Source organism: Miscanthus floridulus, chromosome 12 (assembly GCF_019320115.1).
Source record: "Miscanthus floridulus cultivar M001 chromosome 12, ASM1932011v1, whole genome shotgun sequence".
NCBI classification, from domain to species: domain Eukaryota; kingdom Viridiplantae; phylum Streptophyta; class Magnoliopsida; order Poales; family Poaceae; genus Miscanthus; species Miscanthus floridulus.
The window spans coordinates 28,618,952-28,643,508 of record NC_089591.1 but is presented as its reverse complement, the minus strand read 5'-3'; the positions used below and the strand labels follow the sequence as shown (position 1 = coordinate 28,643,508).

The window sequence follows — 24,557 nt, the reverse complement described above, 5'->3', positions numbered from 1 at the left end:
TGTATGATCCATGCTAATTGATTTAATATTTGTCATACCATGTTATTTTCTAAGTATGTTTTGTTTATTTTGCATCTATTTTGATGTATTATCTGTGTTAATTGGTTTACTCTTTTTAATTGCAGGTCATTGAACAATGGTGGGCGGTATGAAGAGGATAACATTGCTTTACTCAAAACCGACAGCGATGCGTAAAGGGTCTAATGCAGCTGCTAGGTCCAATGCAACTGAGGGGTCTAGAAAGAGACCTCGGGGTAGACCCAGGGGTTGAGGGAAGGGTGGAGGCAAGACAAGGCCATCGTCATCTATACCTTCATCGCCGTCTGAGTTACCTTCTGCTCACTCATCCTCTGAGGAGGAGGTACATGTGGAGGAGGTATAGGTGGAGGAGGCAGGGGTGGAGGAGGAGACAGGGGGTATCTCTTCCTCTACTTCATCGTGTGTGTGGTTGCAAGGTCCCTCGACCCTCCCGAGGTGATCGATACCTCTTGAGAGACGCCCACTGATTTGACCCGATGGAGACAAGTACGTAACTTTAGATATTATCACTAATTTTTTGTTTGATATGTTCAAAATTATAATAGAAACTAATAATTTATCTTAATCACTTGGGCAAGGGTTGGAGGAAGGTCAGCGGGGGAGATCACGCACGCCATGTGAATGGCATCCTTGGTCTTTTGATCAAGGAAAAGTTCCCTAGCCTGGTGCAGTTTGGCAAAACTATCGAGCTGGCCTACACATGGGCCCACTATGCCATCGTCCCCGATGCCCCTGATCAGGATGGCAGGGTATTCACCGACAAGGCGCAGCGTGTCAAGGCCAAGCTTTGGGTAAGTCTTTCTCACACTACATTGCTCAATACATCACATTGATTGGACATTCTTGAAATAATGACTGAAAACATCACGTCTATATGCATTATTTCTTTAGATGCGAGGAGGGATATAAGGCCAAGGCGGATGTTGTGGCTGACAAAGCCGCCAAGAAACTCATCAAGGACATGCACTATGAGGCGCGCATCTAGGCCGTGATCCAATACCATGCGGAAATTCTTAGAGTGAGGCTCCTTAAAAGTGTGGCAAGAACCATGAGGCTGACCCTGGAACAATACCTGAAGATAAATATAGAACATTAATACTTATTTTTTTCTAAGATTAATTATGCTTAATTTCATCTTCTTATATGTCATATACTTGATGACGTAGGTGCCTCCATGGTGGTGCACCTATGATCTGCAGTGCTAGGCCTGGATGGTGGATAGGTGGTGCGACCCCGCGTGGGAGGAGAATCACAACGCTTGCCGAGAGCGGCGTTTGCTGATGCCGGGTGCACCACACCATCAAGCTAACCTCAACCTCTCAGAATACGTGGCTAGATAGGTACACGAATTTATTTCTTTATTTTAATGCTCAATTCTGCATAATTTCTAATCATATTACTTTTTTGTAGTCGGCGGCACATGGTGGCGAGCCTTGCTCCCAGTTCATGGCATATGCTTTGGCCCATAAGGGCAAGGCAAAGACCGACATCGCCTACAACCCAGAGGACCCACCCTCGACATACAACAATGAGTCCGTCCACAGCCGCCTCGATAGATACACATCGATGGCAAGGGTGGTCCATGGCCTAGAGTATGATCCGAGCGCCCATGACCTTGATGGAGAAGTGGTCATGAGGGCGGGAGGAGACAAGAAGCATGGCCAGTTCTGGATTGGCGACGGCACAATCGACACGGCCAGTACTCCCACTCTCTCCTAGATTCGAGCACGGAGCACGAGTTCTAGCCCGACGATACGCCCATGGCCAGACTCTACATGGTTCTAGATGACCGCACTCTAGGTTATTTCTATTTTATTTATCGTTCATTGATTTTTACATACTTTTGCATTGCATTATAACATTGGGATGAAATATTGTAGGCTCAGCTAGAACAAGAAACAAGGCGTCGGGAGGAGCTAGAGGCAAAGATGGAGGCAGAGCGGCAGAGGGCGGAGGTAGAGCGGTAGAGGATGGAGGCATAGCGGTCGAGGATGGAGGCAGAGTGGTTGTAGATGTTTGAATATATGAGGGGTGTTTACACTGCAAATCAGTCAACCTCCACCACCGATGCCAGTCCCTCCTCCTCAACCTGCTCAAAACACTATTTTAGGCACTATGAGTCACTTCACAACCTTATAATCATCGTTCCTAGTTTATACAGAATCAATCTTACAAAGATGCCCAGACACTAGAAACTAGAAACTAGAAATAAACTAGAAACTAGAAATAAATTAGAAACTAGAAACTAGAATGATTTATAGTTTACAAACTAGAAATAAACTAGAAACTAGAATTATTTATCTCTTTTCCTTTGTGCAGAATCAATCAGTGGCATCGAATGAGCCACATGACCCAGCGTGGTCATAGTGGTCACCGTGGCCTCCTCAGTGACTACTTGTGATTTAATTTGCATTTGCATTTGTGGATTACTTGTGACTACTCAGTGGACACCATTGCACTCAGTGAATTTTATTTGCATTTGTGGTTGTGAATGAACCTACTTATGGTTCTAAAGTTTATTTGCATTTATGTGTTGTCGATATATCTATATAAACTATCTGTGATGCTTATTGTGAACTATGTGTGATGCCTATAATGTTTATTTGAGTGGGTACGTTATGCGTGACCGAACCTTAAAAACTAAAAATATATGGTCGCTTTGCCGAGTGTTACACTCGGCAAAGAGGCCTTTTGCCGAGTGCTAAGGTAAAAACACTCGGCAAAGTAGACACGTGGCCAAAATCTGTACATTCCGGGACTAAAATGGCTTCTTTGCCAAGTGTCTGCGCTGTGACACTCGGCAAAGAAGCCAACATCTATACATTTTGGGCCAGTTTTTGCCAAGTGTCTGGGATTTGACACTCGGCAAAGCAGCCATGTTTGCTGAGTGTTCGGGATTTGACACTCGGCAAAGCAGCCGAGTGTCAGTGCCTGGACACTCGGCAAACGAGGGCATATTTGCCATGGCTGCTTTGCCGAGTGTCAAATCCCGGACACTCGGCAAACGCGTCGTCATGTTACTTTTTTTTGCCAAGCGTTGGTTTCAACTCTCAGCAAAGTATTTGCCGAGTGCCCGATAAAAAACACTCGTCAAAGAGACGTTTGCCAGCACTATAGATGTCGTGTGCTGTTTGACAAGTGTTACACTCGGCAAATCCTTTACCGAGTGTTTTTTGGGCTTTGCCGTGTGCCTGTGGCACATGGCAAAGCTACTATTTCCGGTAGTGAGCAATGGTCAATATGTTATCTAAGTACAAAAGTCTATGTGGTACAAGAAAGGTAACGCTATATTACCCTTATATTCATTTCAATTTCATATTGCAGTGGTTCTCGAGTTTATTAAAAAAAATTTTAAAAATTGTTCTACGTATATTCTATAAATTCCATAAAAGCCACTGAATATTATCCTTATTCCTTAAGAATCTCCAAGAGCTCATTAAAACAAATCCTTAATTCCATTTTTATAAAAAAATGTAAAATAGAAAACAGCCCACTGACAGTTTTATACGCGTTTTGCGCTTGCTATCCATCCAGCAGTTGAGGCTTGTTTGCCCTCATTTTGTTCATGATGGACTAGGAGCGACTGAATATCAAATCAATGCTTTCACCAGGAAGTTGCGAGAAATCCTTATACTCACGCCAGTGAGTCTCAAAGCGTGTCTTCACATGAGAAGAGCCCTCATGATATTTTTTTAGAGTCAACCAGATCTCATGAGCAGTCTAAAGAACCAACACACGCTCAGACTCTGAGAGGCAAAGAGAAGTAAACAAAGCATTTCTAGCTTTGTTGTTGGCCACATGTTGGTCATCTTGATCCTAACCATCCCGATCGAGCAGGCAAAACCACACAGTCATAATCCAAACAAATATCCCAAAAATGATAATTGAGACTCTGACGGTAAGCGAACATGCGAATATTTCAATAAGCATAATTGGTTCCATCGAAATATGTGGGCTTTCTGCTACTGCGCTCCATTGTCACCTTCGTGGATCACAAAGCCAGTTAAGGTGGTATGATCCTAAACCAACTATGATACCAATTGAAGGACCAAAAAATGGCGACCAAAGGGGGGTGAATGGGAGCCAATTAAAAATCTTCAAAAGAACTGGTCCTCTGTCCCAACCCTAAGGAAAAGCACTTTTCTTAGTCCTTCTAGGACTTACAAGTCAATACATGAAAGGATGAATGATGTGGACAAGGATAACTCAACCTCAACTATGATTCAACAGTTTGTTATAGTTGTACCTGCAAAACTAGGCCATGTTTCTGCATCCTTATTCCATATCAGCAGAAAGATATTGAAGTCTAGTTTCCAACGCAACAAACGGTGCATCTTTTGGACTTCCGAGCTAAGAGTTATGATCGTTTTAGTGGAAGGTGCACATGCAGCCTAGCACCTGCGCGAGAATTGAAGAGATTGCTTGAGTTCCCACTTCAGTTAGCCAAAAGTAAAGAGGACCTTTGGAATGGTTGTTAGCACCCAGATTAAGTGTCAACTTTTCGCATACTTTTCATCATTGTATAAATACCCATGTAATCCTTCTATGTAAGAGTCTCTTTTGGTTAAAATACAGCCACCTTGTGTGTGTGTGTTTCTCCTCTCATGGAGAGAATATTTGGAATCTTTGGTAAGGCATGAGTGCTTTACAACTTTCGTTCTTTCGACTCCTGAGGGAGTTGTAGAACACCGAACTTTGGTTCACCCAGTTCGTGCCTTCATGTCTATATGGCGTGATTGCGTGGACTGGTTTTGTCGGCGCATGGAAGGGTGGATGTCTCGGCAGTTCATCGCGGGTGCAAGATCTCGTGGTGCGCTACCTCTCCATCAGGTCATGCAACGATAGTTATCAAGTTTACTTATGCTCCACCATGAAGATTGGGCCATACAAGTTGCAGTCGTGTGTTCTCTACATGTTCACACATCATTTGGTATTCAGAGCCTTGGTTGTCATGGTGTGAGCTGATTATCCTTACAAGCTTCCTTCGCAGATTGGTATTCAATTCCTAGATAGTGTTGAGTCAAGTCAGAATGCTGATAGGGTGCCTTGAGAGATTTAAACATTGGTTTCCTCTCATTGCGTCGGGTCAATTCGATGGTTTGGTTCTCACTATATGGAGTTGTTCTCAGTTTGCGCTCGAGTTTGTAGTTATCTTGCATCGTCAAGTCTTGTTTTCTTTTGTTCTTTCTTGAGTCAAGTTTCCAATAAAGTTCGTCCAATGTTGATGCTACGAGCACGAGTCGAGGACGACTCGTTTCGAAGGGAGAGAGAATGATGTGGACAAGGATAACTCAACCTCAACTATGATTCAATAGTTTGTTACAGCTGTACCTACAAAACTAGGCCACGTTTCTGCATCCTTATTCCATATCAGCAGAAAGATATTGAAGTCTAGTTTCCAACGCAACAAACGGTGCATCTTTTGGACTTCCGAGCTAAGAGTTATGATCGTTTTAGTGGAAGGTGCACATGCAGCCCAGCACTTGCGCGAGAATTGAAGAGATTGCTTGAGTTCCCACTTCAGTTAGCCAAAAGTAACGAGGACCTTTGGAATGGTGGTTAGCACCCAGATTAAGTGTCAACTTTTTGCATACTTTTCATCATTGTATAAATACCCATGTAATCCTTCTATGTAAGAGTCTCTTTTGGTTAAAATACAGCCACCTTGTGTGTGTGTTTCTCCTCTCATGGAGAGAATATTTGGATTCTTTGGTAAGGCATGAGTGCTTTACAACTTTTGTTCTTTCGACTCCTGAGGGGGTTGTAGAACACCGAACTTCGGTTCACCCAGTTCGTGCCTTCATGTCTATATGGCGTGATTGCGTGGACTGGTTTTGTCGGCGCATGGAAGGGTGGATGTCTCGGCAGTTCGTCGCGGGTGCAAGATCTCGTGGTGCGCTACCTCTCCATCAGGTCATACAACGATAGTTATCAAGTTTACTTATGCTCCACCATGAAGATTGGGCCATACAAGTTGCAGTCGTGTGTTCTCTACACGTTCACACATCAATGAACCTAGAGGATACTAGCAGAAATTCAGAGAAATGTCAGAAGCAGAACTAAGGAAGATCTAATGACTATCATGGAGAATCTCAGACCACAGAGGCTTCGTGACTATGTGCGGAGGTGTTTCAGGACATGGAGTCTTCGCCCATGAGTGCGGAAGTTCCGTGTTCTATCAGAACCAAAATTGCAGGGCCGAACTTTGTGGAAAACATCAAAACTCGACCAAATCAAGTCAAAACTACACCAAACTTTACACACATCTCCACTAGGATACTATGAACTTATCCCCAAAAGATCTTTTTGAAAAGCTCAAAACGTGGGCATGAAAAAGGTTTTTTTCCTTCCTCAAATTAGGGTTTTCATAGTATTTCTAGAGAGTGGTCTTCTATAGGTGCTCGTGGGAAATTAGTAGAGGCATGGCCAAGACATGTTTTCCATGGGTCATGGCACCGAAGAAGCGATCATAACATGTTCCAAAATCTCAGTTCATAGGATTATCAAGAAAAAACCAAAAAGAGGGAGACTTGAAGAGTTTTGGGTCTTGGAACCACGAGCTTTGAAGTTGGCTTCAAGAAAAGATTTGAATAAGTTCCAAGGATCCAAGGACTCCCAAGGACTCAAAAAATGTGTCAAAAGATCAAGCAGCATGAAAATCTCCAAAAAGGCCATGAAAATCATCAAAAAGGAAAAACTGGAGAGGGGAAAAGATGAACTCGAGATTTTAGAGGTCAACTTGATTGAATTACTAAGAGATCCTCCCTCTAGAGATGAAAAACTAGAGCTAGAGGTGCTCATCCTCTCTACTTCTAATCTCCTCTAAACAAGATGCACTTAGCTAGCCTATGGAAATAAACATGAGGGGTGGGAGAGATGGCTATTGTTGGCAGCCACAACCGTTATTTATAGGGCTATTTGTACATCCAAGAGTGCCCCAAGGTTTAGCCTTAAACCACTTAGCCATCGGGGGTGAAATGGTGAAATTTGATTTCCATGCATTGGACATATGGATGGCAACGTGCACATTACCCGCGGGTAGAGGGTTTACAAACCCACACCCGCGACCCATCACGGGCACAAAATTGAACCCGCCCCGTCACCCATGGGCACAGTGTACCCATGGGCACATCCGTGCCCGCTAGCTAGAACACAAATTGATAGTTCACAATCATAAACCTATACAGATCATAGATCCAATGCACAACAGCACAAGTTCACAAATAATAGTTCACAACTATTGTTCAACATCTTAATAACAAGAGTACAAGCCAAATAAATATGGTTCAACAAGCACAAGTGACAAGTCTAGAACAGCACACACATGGCTCAAATCACACAAATATTGTTCACATAACAGATACAAATGAACAACAAGCTTCACAGAGTCGACGGTAGAGATGCAAGGTTCTTCCTTCATTTCTTCTTCAATGTCTTTAAGGCAGGACCAAAAGGTGTCAATCTTTCCATCATCTTGACCAACAAATGCACATTGGAATAAGAAAATAACATTAGTAAGCTGCTTCCATAAGATCATTAGAATGAGATGACAAAATTGACAAGCTGCTGGAATCAAAAGCATAATTCTTTACCTTTAAGATTGTGACGAAACCAACTTTGGCTGCACATCAAAGCTTCCAACATTTGGGGAGTAAGACGGCTGCGATGCTCACTTAGAACCATCCCACTAGTACTAAAAGAGGATTCAGAAGCTACTGTGGTTATGGGAATTGCCAAAATATCACGAGCAATCAACCTCAAAGTAGGGAAGCGAGTTCCAGCCTCCTTCCACCAACCCAAGACAGCAAAGTACTCATTCTCATCATGAGGAAGAGAATCTTCATCCAAGTACCGATCTAACTCACTCTTTGCTTTAACAAGACTTGAGGTCTTCTTAGTGGCAACAAGTGTTTTGAATATGGACAGAACAGCAACAACTCTAACAGTAGAGTTTGAAGCCCCATATGATGATGTACCCACAACCTCTTGATCAATTTGCACTTGGTACTCATCCATCAATTGAGTTAGCAATTCATAGCTCTTTTGACAATATCTATCAGCTTCTTTTTGACCCAAAAGAGCCATATAGCAAGCTTGCAGCATGATCATCTTAAGGCGTGGATCAAGAATAACAGCAACAGCCATGAGACCTTGGATATCATACCAATACTTATCATACTTCTCTATCATTGCAGTGGACATGTTTCTAATGATCTCATTTTCATCTTCTTTCCAAGAGTTAATTTTAAGTTTGATCTCACATACTTTAGGAAAGAAGATATTAGCTGTCACATACTTTGTTCCATAAAACAATTCAGTGAGCTGATAGAACAATTCTAATTTCTCACAAACAATAGCTGCAAATTTCCAATCATCATTTAGTGGGCAAACAAAGTGGTCAAGAGTGCCCAAACTATCAAAAGCCTTCCTATAAGGTATAGCAGTGCTAAGCATGACAAAAGTTGAATTCCATCTAGTTTTGCAATCAAGACACAGTTTTTTCTTCAATTCAACCTTCTGTTGTTGAGCTACTTTCACAAATTTTTCATACCTCTTTGGTGTAGCAATCCAATAAGCAATGCCCTCTCTGATTCTTGCAATAGATTTCTTGATCACTTCCAATCCATCTTGTACAATGTGGTTCAATATGTGCGCACAGCAATGGGTATGCAAGTGCTTTCCACCCAGCAACATATTACCCTCCCCAAGCCTTGATTCCATTAGACCAATTATGCTGTCATTGACACTGCAATTGTCAAGTGTCACAGTGGACACCCTGCAATGAAGATCCCAACTTTGGAGGCATTTAAGTAGTGCATCACAAATAACTTCAGCAGTATGGGGGCATGGCACATATACAAACCTAGAAAAGACAATTGAAATAAGTTGGAGTAAAAGACAAATAGGACAGCAACTAATTGAAGTAAAACACAAATAGGACAGCAAGTAATTGAAGTAGGATAGTAAGAAATCACCTCAAAATGCATCTTCTAAGGGTCCATGAGTCATCAATAAAATATCTAGTGATAGCCATATATCCTCTTTTCTGATTATCAATAGTCCACATGTCAGTTGTAATGGCTACAAGACAACTGAGCTTCTGAAGAAACATCCTAGCTTTTGTTTCCTCCACATCATAGCAGTTCAGGATGCCCTTCCTAATAGTGTTTCTAGTTCCTATCTTGAACAAGGGTTGCAAAGTACAAACAAATTGACGAAAACCAAGATGATCCACAATGGACAGAGGGTACTCATGTAGTGTAATCATTGTGTAAAGTGCTTTCCTAGCTACATATTGATCAAACATATAATTTTCAACAGCTACTGCACCCTTATCAGTGGATGCAAACCTCAAATTTGCTTGCACCTTCTCACCGGGCTTCTTCCTATAGATACATATTTTTAGATGAGTACATATATGGTTAGTACCATTTCTTGTTGTAGCTGAAAGCTTCTTGCCACAATGGTCGCACTTTGCCTTCCAAACTCCATCATCATCACAAACTCATGTGAATTCCTTCCATACAGCAAATGTGAGCTTCCTATGCGAACCCCATGAGTGAGTTATACCAGTAGTCCCATCTTTGACCTCATGATCATCAACTCCATCATCAATGGCGATAACCTGATTACCAGGGAGAGCTTTGTCAACAGGGATGGAAGCCTATGAGACCTGCTCAGGTTGGACACTACTCCTAGGAGTCTCCATCACCAATGCAATCTGTAGTCCAACAACATGGCACAAGTTAACTATGTATCACCAGAATTGAACCATCCAAATTGAACAAAAAAGCTACTGACAATCACAAAAATAGCTATTGACAATCATAAAATCATTCATTCAATCTTGACAGAACACTGCCTATCACCAGATCACAAAATCATTCATTCATTCTATCTACTGAACACTGCAACCACTGAACAAAATCACCAAATCATTCATTCGGTCACAAAATCGTTCATTCATTCTAGACAATCATAAAATCACAAACTAGACATGACATATCACCAGAATAGAGAATGAAGAAAAAGTGAGAGGACAGTGACTAACCTGGGGCAGCGACAGAAATACAGGCGCCAGGTCGAGCGGCCTTACTGGCAGTGGGCGCCAAAGCAGGCGGTGAGCGGCGGACCGGGTGGCAGCAGGGAGGTGGACGACTGGGCGGGCATTGGGTAGAGCGGTGGTGGTGGGGAGGTGGCGGTAGGGGGAGCGAGGGTGGGCAGAAAAACTGGCAGCGGGGAGCTGGTGGCCGGTGGGAAGGGATGGCTGAGGGCGGGCGGCGGGCGGAGGGGAACTAGCGGTTGTAGCCTGGGTGCGAGGCGTGTGAGGCTGGGAGCGGTCGAGCGGAAGCCGAGGGAGGCTGCGTCGCTGCGGCCTAGCATGTGGGAGGCCAAGATTGTGGCTATGCGGGGGAGGATTATGGGAACCCTAGAAAGTCCTTTATATACTTGTGCAGCAGGCCCACATGTCAGGCGGGTTCGTGGGTTTGCAGGCATGGGTAAGGTATTTTTATACCCGCAAATTTTTTACCCGTGGGCACAAAATCGAACCCACACCCGTGCCCGTGGGTACAAAATGGTACCCGTATCCTCACCCTAATGGGTTTTTACCCATGGGCACACGGGTAATTTGTACCCGTTGCCATCCATAATTGGACGGCCATGGGCCTTTCATGAAGTCGCATTTCCTTGACGCAAGCTCTCAGATGACACCACATGCCACCCCAAGATCCTCCCCAGGTTTCGAGGCCCAAACCCGGCAAACCTACTACCCATGGTTTTGAGGCCCAAAGCAGCAAACCCACTTGGAGTCATGTAACCACTACGTCTTCTCCATGATGTTGACATGTGTCCCACTCGTCCTCGACTAGCCAATCACCAAGTGCTCTCACACCCGTCTTGACTTGGTCCGATCGCTGTCTTGACTTAGGTCAACATCGTATCCTTCACCATCCTCACATGTACACTATGCTTGTCAACGTGTCCAAGTGCTAGCCGTCCACTGTCTATCCTATAGTCCTTGGTCCCTTGATCCAAGCGTTCACATCTACCCTTCACCATCGCACATGGACTTCTCGTTTGACCTTCTTCATTGTCGTCGACCGTCTCATGCTTAACACCTACACATCACAAAGCCAAGAGGACATGTTGCATGTTGACACCTAAAGTGGCAAACGGGTAAACCGCAAGCATATGGTAGTCAATGTAGCCTTCACCGGGAGTATTCCAGGTATCGTATTTTCATGGGGAATGTGAAGTGAACTAACTAGGGATCAAGACCGTCCTATGATGATACAAAAGAGCCTATGGAACATTGGGTAGAGAGGATCTAGATAGCAATGATACCTAGTAAAGATAGTAGTTATAAATGGTAGTTCACCCACCTTGCTTACAGGAGGCGATAGGCAAGACAATAGGGGATGAAACCCTATCCGAAGCCACTACCTTGTTACTAGGGCGCTACCTTTTAAGAACTTGCCTACAACATGTGGTGGAATGCAAAGGCTAGACATGGCTATCACCACCTGCTAGCTACCACTGACAATCCGTGTGACAAGCGGTCTACACAAGCAAGATATAGTCTAGACACCATGTCTACACTATACTTACTACTATAACCTCAGCCAACTAAGATCCCTTAGAAAGGCTAGAGCACTCTACTAAAGTAAAGTGGTGTATAGGTAAGAAGGCTTATATAACTACTAGCAGAGATAGAATATCAAATACTATAAAGAACTTGAATGTATTACTTACTAGAAGATAGCATCCGTTGAGGTACACCTTGGAGAAAACTCCTGACAGGCCTAGGGCTTTCTCCTGAAGACTTCCCTCACTCTCTCCCTAATTGCATAGCACTACAGCAGAGCTTCGCTAAAAGCTACTAGAGAGTGGTTTACTCTAATATGTCATAAATGAGAGTGAAGTCTAGGGGGTATTTATAGCCAGAGTGAGGGGTAGTGCCACATCATCGATCTAGGTGACATCTCCTCCTTGCCCTTGGATCCAACCGACCATGAACCAACCTTTGATCAGTGGTTCAGATCAAGGAGGATGCATGGTGGCATGCATAGAGGCGGTGGGTGCAATTTCAGGTCGGTTGGCTCCCTAGTGAGGTCACCCAACCTCTCAATGACCAGTGGGTCCTCCCTCTTTATTCTAGAATCATGTCCCACGTGTCATAGGGTGTGTATGATGCTTGTTCTGCACTTGTCACGTCGGGTTGCTTTTCATGTGGGCCCCTAGATCCATGTGATCACCTCTTTGGCCAATGAGAGAAGAGGCCCTTGGGATCCAAGAGTGGAGATTGCCTTTGGAGTGTATGGAAGGATCATGGAAGCTCGCAGTGGCTGATAGGCTCCTTGGGTAGGTCGCCCGACCTCCATATGGGGCCAAATCAGCCCATCTTCTGCAGCTGGCTTCTAGAAGCATTGTTCATCATGATGGCATGTGTGGATGGCTGGGTGGGCCCAAGTAGAAGTCGGCCTATCTCTAGGTGGAGCCTTCAGCCACCCAATTCTCATGTATTGTGTACCTACAAGCAAATAATGACATGTACATGTGGAACCAAGTTATTTGCACCTAAGTCACTATGTCTTTGCTTGTTAGCTCCCAGAAACAATGTTTTGTTGACGGTTTTGTTGGTGTAAAAACATGGTGAAATTACCGTCAACATTGCACACACAACTAATGCCATGGTTAGTCTCACGCACACTTAACTAAAGCTCCTATCACCTCTTGACAATCACTCATCACTCACACATGGGCACATATCAACCATGTGTTCGCAGGAAGAGAACACTATATTTGGAGAAGACAATCACACCCAGATAACCAGATATCAGGACTGGATGGTACCTCAAACCCACAATGATACTACATTGTGGAACAATCCTGGCCCAAGGTACAAACGACTTGTATTTCTTGGCATATCACTACTGGTTTGAGCCAAGAACATGGTGCGACGGTACTTAGAGGGAACACAATAAGTGAGGGACACCAATCTGGTGTGATGGTACCAAAAGAACTGCGTTATCATGCGCTCAATTATAGCACTAAGGCTTCCAACAAAAAAGAACTGATTCTGATGCTAAGGTCCAATTGGTTCTTCTGCAACCGGTTGTAATTTGCTGAGAGTAAAGGTCATTTCTATGGTAGTGCATAAACAATTCAAATTTTGATATTGTTGATAGCAAAAAGTGTACCACATGTGTGAAGGACTCCACCATGATGTTTTGGGATCAAGACAATAAAAACGACGCTCCAGGCTTGCTAGCCTTTGCTGGTGTGTGATCTGAGATTCAATTCAGTGTCAACAGATACATTTGGATCCCCCATATGCAATTTTAATGATCAGAGTGTACAGATGATCAAGTGAATATTTTATTGAACTAACACTCATATTATGAAAACAAGCCATATGGATGTACCCTTGGCTTTGTTTTGAGACAATTGAGCACTCGTATGACTAGGAATGCAAGCCCTGAGTTTCGTACCTAGGTAGGCAACCTCTCTACCGGAAGCTCTACCACTTAAGTTATTAGTATTACAATAGGCTCTTGAAAGGTAAACAGAGGACGGTATTACAGTATTTTTTTTTTTGAACTTTATTGTAGAAAACATGCTTCCTAAACTGGCATCTGTTGTTGCAGGTTCTTGCATATTACCTTACACACCATAACATTATCGCTGGTGTTGTGAACCTTGTTAAGAAGCTGAAAATTAAGAGAATTGTCATCGGTTCAAGGTTAGTACAAGACATATGTACTCATTCACAATACCAGACATCTTGACATGTACCTGTACACAGTTTGTACACATACGACTTCCTATCTTAGCATGAAAAAACTAAACTAAGAGATGTAGGAACATGACAATGCAAGATGTGCTTAGCCGATGCTGTCAGGTTTGGGTGGTGCTCAGTGGCAAACACATCTCCACTAGGTATCATTGAGATATTATACCAAGTCATCATTGGACTATGAATGATGATGACATACTTTCAGTAACATCTGAATCAAATCTGATAATGACTTGTTGGATAAAATCATTTGAAATACAGGAATGATCATGTGGAGCACAGTGGAAATTTTGGACATGGAGGGAGCTCAAGTTATTTTGGAACTATACAACAAAGAGCTCTGAAAGGCAAAGTAGGTGCTCAGTACTCCAAATTTATTTCCGATAGGAGGAAAAAGAAAAAACTACTCAAGTTAATATTGCTCTCTATAGTCAGCAGAAAGGATTTTAGGAAGCTGTCAAAATCAATTTTCACCAAAAAATTAGTATCTATGAGGATTCAAACTCAAAACCAACTACTCAGCCATAACACCTCCCTACCGCTACATCATACACTCATTTGTGATTACATATAGGATGCTGTCATTTTATATCAACATTTCATAATCTTGTATTGAATATTTTCTCTACTAATAAATAAACTCAAATAGAAAAGTTTCAACTACAAAGTTTTAAATCTTGTCAAGCACTATAGCTTAGATGTGTCTCCATCCAAGATTATTTGAAAAATTAAAAATTTTGAATCTCCCAAATATGTAAATTTAAAATAAATATTTGAGATACTAAATAACTTCAAATAAAAAATTATCAACAGCAAATATGTAGATCACGCCAACCACTACAACTTTGGTATTAACTATGTGAACAGTCAAGGTTGTTTGAAAATTCTAAATTTAGAATTTCAAAATCTATGGACTTAAAACACATATTTATGACTCTAAACAACTTCAAATAAACAACTTTTTGGTTTCGAAGCTATATATTATATTGAGAACTACAATATCTGTATAGACGTCAACGTCCAAGTTTTTTTGAAAATCTCAAAATCCAAGAACTTAAAACAACATTTTGGGACTCTAAATGTTTTAAATAAATAACTTCTCAACTACAAAGTTATACATCGCGTCAAGAACTACAGTTTTGATATAAAGTTTTTTTCATCTTGCTTCATGTGGAAAATTTATAAATTATTTTGGTGCAACTATTTTTAGAGACAGCCCCCCCCCCCCCCCCCCCCCCCCTATGACACCCATCTTTATCAATCAATTTTGAGAGATAGACCCTTAGAATGGCTGCCTCAGTCAATAGCAATTTTCAGAGATAGGTGTCCTAAGACAACCGTCTCTGTGAATCCATGGCTAAGAGAGGTAGACGCCTTTGGATGCCCACCTCTGTAATTCCATTTTCAGAGGCAGGCATATTTTTTAAGTGTCTTCTAAAATGTTTTAACTCCTAAAATTATTTACAGAGATGGTCGGATAAATGTGCCACCTCCTAAAATAAAAAACCTCTATCTCCTAAAATCATTTTTGTAGTAGTGTGAATTGTGGCATAATTTCTTAGATAGAATATAATAGTTTATCATACTATATGACAAGATAAATATATAGCTTGGTGATACAACTTCATAAAATTGTAGTTTATTATAGTAGTTGACAATATACAAAATTTGTGATATAACTCAGCTAGTTTTGTGATAGTTGTGTCACTTTTTACTTGCTTCAATGTATAAATATGGATGCAAATTAAGGACTCCATATTGCCTTTGGTAGGAAGAAATAGACAAGCTACTGAACAAACTGAAACGTCAGCAAGAAGAGGGCTATGGTAGTCATGGAGAAGACAAGTTATTACAAAGGAAAATTTCTGCTTCATTGAAGGAGAACTTCTCTAGTCCAGAGCATGTTGACCAGTTCACGATGTCGCAGATCAGGAAAGCGACCAGTAGGTTCAACTCAAAAAATCTCATAGGACAAGGAGGGTATGGCCCAGTGTATAAAGGAAACCTAGGTGGCATGCCGGTGGCTATCAAGTTATTGAGGCCTCGTGGTACTAAAGGTTTCCCAGAGTATCTACAAGAGGTAACTCTCAATTTAATGATTCCTATATCTCTAGTCATGAAGTGAAATTATTCACGAGATGAATGTTTCCATTGACACACACAATAATTTATTAATGTACATAAATAGCCATAGGCCATATTGAAGATGCTAAAACTAAGGCTACAATAAAAAGGGAGCTACTGCTACAAATGAAGATAATAATAAAGCAACAATGGGATACCCCGGGATAATAGATATATACACCTACTCTCTAACAGTTCCTTTTAAATGCATGACAAAAATATGTACACTGGGTACCCCGGGACATTCCAATGGCGTTCTTTTTCTTTAGACCAAAGGCACTTTGGCCCTGCTTATGTTGAAAGCAAAATATCTGCTGGGGAAACCAGCTTACAGTGACAGCGTTTGCTACTGAAACATAGAAAGAACTACCACACCTCTCCACCCTCTTAACCAACAGATCACAAAAGAAAAGAACAGTGCGCTCAAGAGAAACATGAAAATACAACCCTCCAAACTCTCGACATGCCAAGCCTAGCTAAACGAAGCGGAAAACTAAAAGATAAGAAAACAAGCTTTTTTCCACCGCCGGCTGCCCTCAGTCCTTCCTGCAGCTTCAGGATGATATCCTCCATCTGGGACCTGTTCTTCTCCTTCTGCATCTTCGTCCACTGAATAAGGAACCCAACAACTTTGTAAGCAATCAGTTTTGGGGATTTGATCAAAGCATTATTAAACACCCAATCATTTCTAGCTTTCCATACACTCCAAACAACAGCAGCTAGAATAACAAGAGCAAGATTTTTATCATGCACCACCTCTCCGATACCCATCATGTCTTGAAAGTGAGTGACCGAAATTGGTCTCTCAGCCCACCTCAAACTAATCCTAACCCAAACCCATATAACCTGAGAGATTTTACAATTGAAGAAAAGGTGGTTTCTTGTTTCTAAAGCCCCACAATACTTGCATTTTTCAGAACCTTTACCATTCCTCCTCTTAAGCTATTCCCCTTGATAGAACTCTTTCATGCCAGAGCATCCAGAGAAAAATATTGATGTTGAGTGGCAGCTTCTGCTCCAACACTTGCTTCATTCTTAAGTCTATTTCTCCACTGTTTGTCATCAATCTATATAAGGACTTATTAGTGAATTTTCCTGAGTTCCCTAAAGCCCATACTAAGGAGTCCTCATCCTCAGAAATGTGAACCACCTCTAATTCCTGCATGAGCTCGTTCCATTTTACCAACTCTTCTGGACCTAATCTTCTTCTCATGTCTAACTGCCAGCCTAAACCATGCATCTCAGCCACTGAGGCCTCCTGCTGTCTATAGATTCTGTACAACCTGGGGAAGCTTATCTTCAGGGGGCATTTGTGCAGCCATACGTCAAGCCAAAATTTACTCTCTTGCCATTGCCAATAATCCAGCTAGTACCCCTCTCATACCAACCTCTAACTCCCATCAGTCCTTGCCAAAATTGAGACCGTCCTCTAGGTTTGGTCTGGCAAAAACTCTGTCCATTCAAATATTTCCTTTCTTAACACCTCTAAAACCTGGCATCTAACTCAGATGCCATATGTATTTGCCCAAGTTTGCAACTATACAATATTAATTGTGTTTGGATTTCCAAGTCGCAGATGGTGGTGCTGAGCAGATTGGAGCACCCACACATTGTAAAACTGATTGGTGTTTGCCCGGAGTCATGCAGCCTCGTGTATGAGCACCTCCACAATGGCACGCTCCTGGACAGGCTCAGCATGGGGCTCCCATGGGAGGACCGTATCAGGATCCTCACGGAGCAGCGGTCTGCGCTGGTGTACCTCCACTCTAGCCGCCCTAACGTCATCATCCATGCCGATCTGAAGCTCAACAACATCCTACTCGACGCCGGCGACGTTAGTCGGCTGGGAGACTTCGGGACAGCGCGGGTGGTGCCCGTGAAGCCGCTGGAAGAGGAGACCATCATCCGGCGCACGATCCCGATGGGCACGATGGGATACATAGACCCCGTGTTCTTGATGACCGGCAAGCTCACCACGGCGTCAGACGTGTACGCGTTCGGCGTGGTCATCCTGCAGCTGCTCACGGGGCTTGACGACCTCAACATCGTCGAGCAGGTGCGAGTGGCGGTGAAGATGCATCCCGTGCACACTTTGCTGGACGTGTCTGCGGGGCCCTGGCCAAAGAAACCAGCTGAGCAACTGCTCAAGCTGGCGCTGTGATGCTGCAGTTTCGAGACGAAGCGGCGGCCGGCGATAACATCCAAGGCCAAGTGGAGATCGCTCCACGTCTTAAGGGCCATGACAATGCCGGCTAATAAAACCTGAAAATAAAATTGCTTTTATTTCAAGCTGGGTTGTTACCAGACGCTCCACTTGATGCACAACTACGCCTAGATGTGTATTATTGTCATTTGTAATAATAAATAGTAGAAGTAGCTGCTAGCACTACTGGAAACAGAGACTTTGCCGAGTGCAAAATTCTTTGTCGAGTGTCAAAAATCGGGCACTCGGCAAAGACCTTCCTTGCCGAGTGCCGCACTCGACAAAGAATTGCACTCGGCAAAGAGTTCTTTGCCGAGTGCCGGGCACTCGGCAAAGAAGGACACTCGGCAAAGGACTTATTTGCCGAGTGTCAGACTCTCGGTAAAATCTAGACACTCGGCAAAGGCTGCCCCGCGTAACGGTGTTCGGCCACGTCCTTCTTTGCCGAATGCCTGCTGTTAGGCACTCGGCAAAGATTTTTTTTTTAAATTTCTTTGCCGAGTGTCTCAGCTCTGGCACTCGGCAAAGATTAAAAAAAATTTAAATGTTAAGGCACTCGGCAAAGAGAAAATTTTTAAAAAAAATCAAAACCCTCTTTGCCGAGTGCCTTCTTCGTGGCACTCGGCAAAGACCCCTTTGCCAAGTGCCATGCCCCGGCACTCGGCAAAATTTTTTTTTTGCCTCCAAATTTTTTGTGCAGCCCTTTTAAGGCACCAGGAACTCCTAGTTAGAATTTGGGGAGTTTTTATGGCTTTTTTATATATTTAGTTACTTTATTTCTTTTACTTGAATTTTTTCGAAAAACATAATTTTGAACTGCACGTGGTACGAATACTGGAATTTAATGATTATATTTTTCGAAAAAATATTCATACCATGTGCAGTTCAAAATTATATTTTAAAAAAAATCAAGAAAAAAAATAAAGTAACTAAATATATCAAAAAGCCATAAAAATCCCCAAATTCTAACTATGAGTTTCTGGTGCCTTAAAAGGGCTGCACAAAAAATTTGGAGGCCAAAAAAAAAACTTTGCCGAGTGCTAGGGCATGGCACTCGACAAAGGGGGTCTTTACCGAGTGACACGAATAAGGCACTCGGCAAAGAGGGTTTTGAATTTTTTTTAATTTTCTCTTTGCCGAGTGTCTTCACGGGGCACTCGGCAAAGACATTTTTAAAAAAAAATTAAATCTTTGCCGAGTGCCGGGCTAGGGGCACTCGGCAAACTATTTTTTTTAAAAAAAAGACATTTTAAAAAAAATAAATCTTTGCCGAGTGCCGTGCCAGGAGCACTCGACAAAGTATTTTAAAAAAAATTTTGCCGAGTGCCAGATCTAGGACACTCGGCAAAGAAAATTTTTAAAAAAAATTATATCTTTGCCGAGTGCCTCCCTGATCCGGCACTCGGCAAAGGGCGGTTAAAAGACTTAGCGAATTCGGCCGGCCGGCCAATCGTCTGCCACCACGCCGCGCGCCGCGCCCACGCTGTCGTGCGCCCGCGCCGCCGCGCACCCGCGCCCTGCCCCCGGTCACGCCCTGCAGCCCGGCCGGCCGCGCTGCCTGTGCCCTGCCCCCGGCCGCCGGCGCTGCCCGCGCCCTGCCCCCGGCCGTTCGCGTGCTCGCGCCCTGCCCTCGGCCGGCTCTGCCCTCGGCCGGCCCTGCCCCCGGCCGCGCCCGTGCCCGACCCCGTTCCTGGCTCCGACGACCCCGACTCCGACCCCGACGCCGCCTGCCCCTACTCCCGGTGCCCGTCAGGTATGCCTTCTCTCTTGTTGTTGTCGTGGTAGTGATAGTTGTAGTAGTATTAGTTGTACTAGTAGTGCTAGTGGTAGTAGTAGTACCACTAGTGGTAGTAATAGTACCACTAGTGGTAGTAGTAGTAGTAGAATTAGTGGTAGTAGTAGTAGAAGTAGTGGTAGTAGTAGTAGTAGAACTAGTGGTAGTAGTTGTAGCAATAGTGGTGGTAGTTGTAGTAGAACTAGTGGTAGTAGTAGTAGCAATAGTGGAAGTAGTAGTAGAAGTAGCGGTACTACTTGGATATATTCTTCTGTATGGATTGATATCCAAATAACAAGGCTTCTCTTGAGACTACTGTGCTTGTCGGCCATCGTGCCATTGTTTTTTGCAGGTTTTGGAATGCTCACCGTACAGGGGAGGTTCTGCCGAATTTTTTTAAATGACAGTATTTTGTTCCATTTTTGTAGAGAAGAGCCCGTCGGAGCCGAGTCAGAGTTCCCGTCGCCATGCCGGTCTGCCTGCACCGCATTGCCTCGCCACTACACCGACCCACCATGGCCCCGCTAGCCTAACTCCACTGCCACCCTAGGTATAACCCCTCTTTCCGTATCATGGTCGTAGATCATGTAACCCAGTTAGGCGTCTCCCGTTCGAAAGAGATATGGTTGAAGGTATGTAGGTCTTTACATATCTATGACCGTATCTGTTTCGGACTGTCCACATTTTTTGGACAGCCCGCGGATGCGTAGATGGGTTAGTTTCCATGGTCTACTCTGGTCCGAGACAGAGTTTTGGCATCACCTCACTATTGTTCTCCGGATACGCACTCTTCTTAGGAAGGACGTGTATATGGAGAACAGTGGGGAGGTGCTGCCGAAATTCTGTCTTGGATAGGAGTAGAGCATGGAAACTAACCTCATCTACGCATCCGCGGGTGGGATTTGGACCTATCCTCACCTATTAGATAGTAGGAACACCATGTAGATGTAATTGATGGTTACATTACTCGCTGATACATATGTTAGAGGATGGAGGACCGTCAGTGGATGTACACGGGCTGGAGAAGTCAGAGTGATTACACCATAGAATGGATGAACAAGACCGATGCTTTCTTGAACAGTGCATTTGGTAAGGCTACTAAAGGACATTACCTAGTTTTGTGTCCCTACAACAAATGTGGAAACGGGAGGAGGGTAAACAAGGTGGAAATGGGTAAACATCTTGTGAAGAATGGATTTACGCCGGACTACACCCGGTGGGTCCACCATGGTGAAGCCCATCGTATGAGAGAGGAGGTGGTGAGACCATGGGTGGAGGCTTTTGATGCTGATGTCGGGGTACCAGACATGTTAGATGACTTTCACCAAGGACAGTTCGATGAGGGACGTGAGAAGGAGGAGATGCAGGCAGCCGCATAGGCGTTCTACGACATGATTGTGGCAGAACCTCCTAAGAAATCGGGCCCACATGCACCTATCGTTGTCTTAACAGACCTCGGATAGCGTACACGACTTCCCAACAACTCAATAGGTCTGTCGGGTGTCCTCGGGAAACCCGAATCATCCACGATTCTCTTTTCAAACAGGATCCCAATCACAGACATTGTAGATTACAACAGTTTATTCAAATATATACCAGAGTAAAAGATAGCGGAAGTCTTAAGATAACATAATTACAAACCAGTTGTTTTCAAACTTACAATACCATAAGTGTTATATAACCATAGTAGTAGGATAATATTACATTAACTTTATTTATCAAACAAACTAGTGCCTTGTCCAAAGGCCATTCATCATTCCTCATCGTCGTTGACTTCAAACATAGACATGCAGCAGGGACCAAAACAAGCCTGCGCATGCGACTCACCTGCAACAAGGGTTAACAAACCCTGAGTACAAAGGTACTCAACAAGACTAACCCGACGTAACGGGGTGTAAGACTTTAGAGATGCAAGGGTTTGGGGCAAGGTAAGGATGTAGCAAGATTCAAAAGTTCTTTGCCAAAAGCTTACTATTCTTCACTCTATTTTCAAGTTTTACCACTAAGTTCTTTTTGTTCATTATCTCAACTAAATATACATTTCCCATATTCCATTCCTTCTCATTCAATTCTTTTTCTCATATTTTAGTAATTCACTAGTCCTACATTGCTTCTATAATGAATCGAGTCTCCATATCCACGGAGCACCGGCAATTTGAATTGATTCAAGTCCCAGCTAGGGATTCCTTATCACACGACATATGTAGAACTTAATCTTGCATACATCAACCTCGCTACCAGATCCTCCTATACTAAGCCGTCTCCACGCCACCCGAGAGCACAGCACACCTCAAATCCGACCACATTCTAGCCACGAGGGTACACGCTACTCCCGCCATCTCTCCACTCCCAGTGCGTGGGCATTCGTCTTAGTATTGGTTTAGCCGAAGTAGGCTTACCGGAGTATGTGACCAGTACTACAAAGTGTCTCGTTCAGAAGATCCACAATGAGTGGCCTTTAAGCGACATAGTCGGCAACATTACCCAAAATTCAAGATAAGTCACCCGACTAGTCTCTAGTCCATTCAACCTTCTTTCTTTCTTTGGCCAGTATGCCATCTTTAATTGTATCAAAACTTTTACTTTGAAAGCCTACCATAAAGCATACTAAGCAATCTACGCCTTTGTAAATGAAAACATCTTCAAGGATGGTAAACAATTAACAAGGTAGGTAATGCATCAAGTAGGTAACATTTGAATTAATCAACTTAATGCAATAAGTAACATAGGTGATAAACTTTTCAAAGTAACAAGGTAATGGCTTAATGCTTAAACCGGGGCTTGCCTTCGTTGACGATCTTAGGTTCCGAATCAGTACCACAATTATCGAATCCCGTGACAACCGGGGATTCTTCCAGAACTTGCTCAACTAGAATCATTTCGTTCTCGGGTTCTACACAAAATGATAACATATGCTTTAACATGATGATAATGTAAACATGATGCTTTCACGGTACATGAAATGTAAAAACACCCACCAATGATTTTCCTTCACGGTACAGTTGCAAGCCAAACTAACCAAACCATATTCGTAATGGATGTGACCACTCCAGCACCGACCACTTCGGTGAGCTCTCTGACCACTTCGGCGAACTCTCTGACCACTACGGTGAACTCTATGACCACTACGGTGAACTCTCCGACCACTATGGTGAACTCTCCGACCACTATGATGAACTCTCCGACCACTATGGTGAACTCTCCGACCACTATGGTGAACTCTCTGACCACTATGATATTGAAACCCTACTGGTCACAAAACATGACCAAAACAAGATCAAACACTAATCAAACACTTAGGGTTTGCTTTTATTTATTTTTGAATTAATTTGGAAATAAGCCCAAAAATGAACTTGTTCCAAATGACCTCAAAATTTTATGTAAACTTACTCATGACAAATTAGTGTACCAAAACAAATTTCATAATTTTTGGAGTTATACAGTGGCCTACAAAAATCATGGAAATTGCATTTATTAATTAATGGACTGAATATTTGAACATTAAAAATTTATTCAAATTTCAAGTTTCAAATTTTTAAATCATACTAGAACATGTACAGAAGCTACACACAAAATTTCAGAATTTTTGGAGCTATCATGAATTTCCTACAAATTCCCAAAATTTTAGCACTATTCACAAATTCAGAAAATAAAAATCATCACTGTTCTTCTTCCTCACTCACACTGATAGGCTGACCCCACTGTCAGTGACTCAAAGCAATCACGGCGGCGCTACCCTCACTGACTGGCCGCAAAATACGCCAACGGTGACGCTCCGGCGAAGCCGACCTCACCAAAATGATCTACACCTTACTACAAACCCATCCCCGTCCTTGGAACGGCAGAAGGTACATCGGAGAAGACCCCACGCCGGCCATGGCGGCTCGAGCACGTCGGCTCACGGCGTAACCCCGACAAAACTGCGGTAGCATCAAAAGCGAAGTGAACTTCACGTTCAGTGGCTCACCATGGTCACGTCGGTGGGCTTGGTGAAGGTGGAGATGGTCTGGAACAGCCTAGCCACGTCGAGGCGATGGTGGCGGAGCTCCGGCTGGGCTCGGGGAAGAAGCAGTTGCGTCGGGCGACTCCGGCCAACCCAAGCGGCGTAGGCAAGACGCCAAGAAGCACAGGACCGAGACGATCGCGTAGGCGTAACTAGGCACGGCGGAAGCTGCTCGACGGAGGCTACGGCGAGCGGCGGAGCAGAGCAGAAGGCGAAAAACAGAAATGACGATGGCGTGCTCCTATTTATAGCAAGAAGGATGGCGTGCGGTGTTGATAGCACACGGGCGAACTCGCCACGGAGGTTTGGGCGTGTCACCGCGCGTGAAAGCGGCGAAATTCGATCGGCGGTGACCTCCACGTGGCGCCGGCGGCAAGCAGAGAGGTGGAGGTGATTTTTGAAATAATTACAGAACTGCCACTACATCCATTTTTCAAATTACTCAAAATTTTTCTAAAGAAGTTGAAAATCTCCAAAAATGAAAGTTGTTCAATTTTTCAAACTCTACAACTTTGCTTCTAGAAATATTTTCAAATTCTGCCTTCATTTTGAAATTTGAATTTGGGGTGCATTTGAGCATTTGAATCATTTCAAAATTACTCCAAATTTTATATAT

General features: G+C 43.4%; 1 protein-coding gene and 1 pseudogene across 1 annotated transcript; one reads left to right on the top strand and one right to left on the bottom strand.

The window, feature by feature from the left end:
* Positions 1–7,210: 7,210 nt before the first annotated feature.
* LOC136495643 (zinc finger BED domain-containing protein RICESLEEPER 2-like) lies at positions 7,211–10,422 on the bottom strand. The gene is made up of 4 exons (XM_066491522.1): positions 10,136–10,422; positions 7,632–8,902; positions 7,393–7,512; positions 7,211–7,218 (listed from the first exon to the last, which is right to left on the bottom strand). Exons 1-4 carry the CDS (start codon positions 10,420–10,422, stop codon positions 7,211–7,213), a joined length of 1,686 nt encoding a protein of 561 aa, XP_066347619.1.
* A 112-nt stretch (positions 10,423–10,534) lies between these two features.
* Positions 10,535–18,227, top strand: LOC136495642 (U-box domain-containing protein 33-like; annotated as a pseudogene).
* Positions 18,228–24,557: the final 6,330 nt, after the last annotated feature.